Genomic DNA, 1,435 nt, shown 5'->3' on the forward strand with positions numbered 1-1,435 from the left:
AAGGCATTTGTAGATTATCTACTTCTTCAGCATTCCAAATACTTTTGTGGTTGAAGGACGATGGATAGGATACAACTGAATGCACCAAAGAGCCACTATTATCCTCTTCTTTAATATCTTCATATTCTCTTCACTAACTTCTTCCACTTGAATGTTCTTTACCACACTTTGATAATTGTAAACCCAGGATGGAAAGTAAATCTGGCTCGAATGCTTTGGTCTGCATCCAGATTCTTCCTTTCATCAGCCATTTCCATCAACTATTTGCCTAAACTGCAGACATCGGCCTTGTAAGAGACGCCCCCGAAGTTATTATAGACCAGCTCTGCAGCCATGCATCCAAAGGCTCCTCTTGCGGCAGTTAGAGGCGCGGTGTTTAGCTCGTCAGGGTACAACTTCACGAGCACAAAGTCCAATACTTTAGGAGTGAAACGCTTGTCGAGAAGGCTATTGTAAGGCTTGAAATCAAAGTGCATAATTTGCATGTTCCCACCCTTAGTGAAGATATTCAATCCCTCTACAATGAAAATTGTAATGAATCGAGAACTTATCATGATTCTGACAAAAGCTCAGTGCTTAACAATTTGAAATGGCAATCCTAGAGTAAATGCAATCACAGGAAGATTGGAAAAAGGTTACCTTGTAATACATCCACTGTTGCTGCCCCGAGGGAGAGTATTGGCAAAGAGGGTTATCACTACAGAAGGCCAGTCTCTTGTTTGACAAATACAGTGTCCCAATGACAGGACCGGTGGAAGTGGATAGATGGCAAGCATATGCCATCAGGAGCTTCTCTCCCGGCAGAATCTCAAAAGTATGTTGAAATACATTATCCTGTCCTCCTTCTGTGAGCACCTTTGTCCCCTGAGCAAGTCGAGCCATTACTGCGTCTGTGATGCTAGGGCTAGTTCTAACCGTTTCAACACAAGCATAGCACAATTACCAATTAGTCAAGGTCAGGCAAGAATTTCGACCCAAAAAAAAAAGGTCAGGCAGGAGTAGAGTTCTTAACATCACAAGAATCAAAGAAGTTACGGACTCTACGTCTACCAAATAAACTAAAGAACGGACAACAAGCCAAAGCCAGGCTTATCCAACTGCTGCAGTGCTTGCTCTAACGGAACAAAGCTAATTTTTCTTCTTTACATGGAAATGATGTAGGGCCAAGAGATGATCATCTTCTAGTCCAATGTTCAGTCACGCAAAGAATCCCAAGGGGTCCTGATAGCCTTAGAAAATGATGGAAAACAAACCATGTCCTCCATAGAACTAACATGTTATGGATTTGGCAATTTGTTGTAGAAAGGAATTGACATAGATTACCAAAAGAATAAGCACCGAAGATAGCACCGTACATTAAAGTTGAAGCTCCTCTAGATACTCACGGGACTTGATCCACTCAACTGCTAATTGGCCGATTAGATGCACATATTAT

At 41.8% G+C, this 1,435-nt stretch overlaps 1 protein-coding gene across 1 annotated transcript; it reads right to left on the reverse strand.

Moving 5' to 3' along the window:
• Positions 1-260: 260 nt before the first annotated feature.
• On the reverse strand, positions 261-882 carry LOC115661480 (rust resistance kinase Lr10-like). Its single transcript, XM_056307002.1, has 2 exons — positions 640-882; positions 261-515 (listed from the first exon to the last, which is right to left on the reverse strand). The coding sequence occupies exons 1-2, from the start codon at positions 880-882 to the stop codon at positions 261-263; spliced, it is 498 nt and encodes a 165-aa protein (XP_056162977.1).
• Between the last annotated feature and the right edge of the window lie 553 nt (positions 883-1,435).

Source organism: Syzygium oleosum, unplaced genomic scaffold (genome assembly GCF_021117445.2).
Source record: "Syzygium oleosum isolate NSW1041296 unplaced genomic scaffold, Sole_v2.1 Sole_v2.49, whole genome shotgun sequence".
Classification (NCBI taxonomy): domain Eukaryota; kingdom Viridiplantae; phylum Streptophyta; class Magnoliopsida; order Myrtales; family Myrtaceae; genus Syzygium; species Syzygium oleosum.

Bases quoted from the DNA above. Each gene is read 5' to 3' on its own strand.
- LOC115661480 (XM_056307002.1), bottom strand. From the start codon at position 882: ATGGCTCGACTTGCTCAGGGGACAAAGGTGCTCACAGAAGGAGGACAG. The intron at 516-639 runs GTAACCTTTTTC...TTCATTGTAGAG, and splicing joins AACAGTGGATGTATTACAAG to GGATTGAATATCTTCACTAA.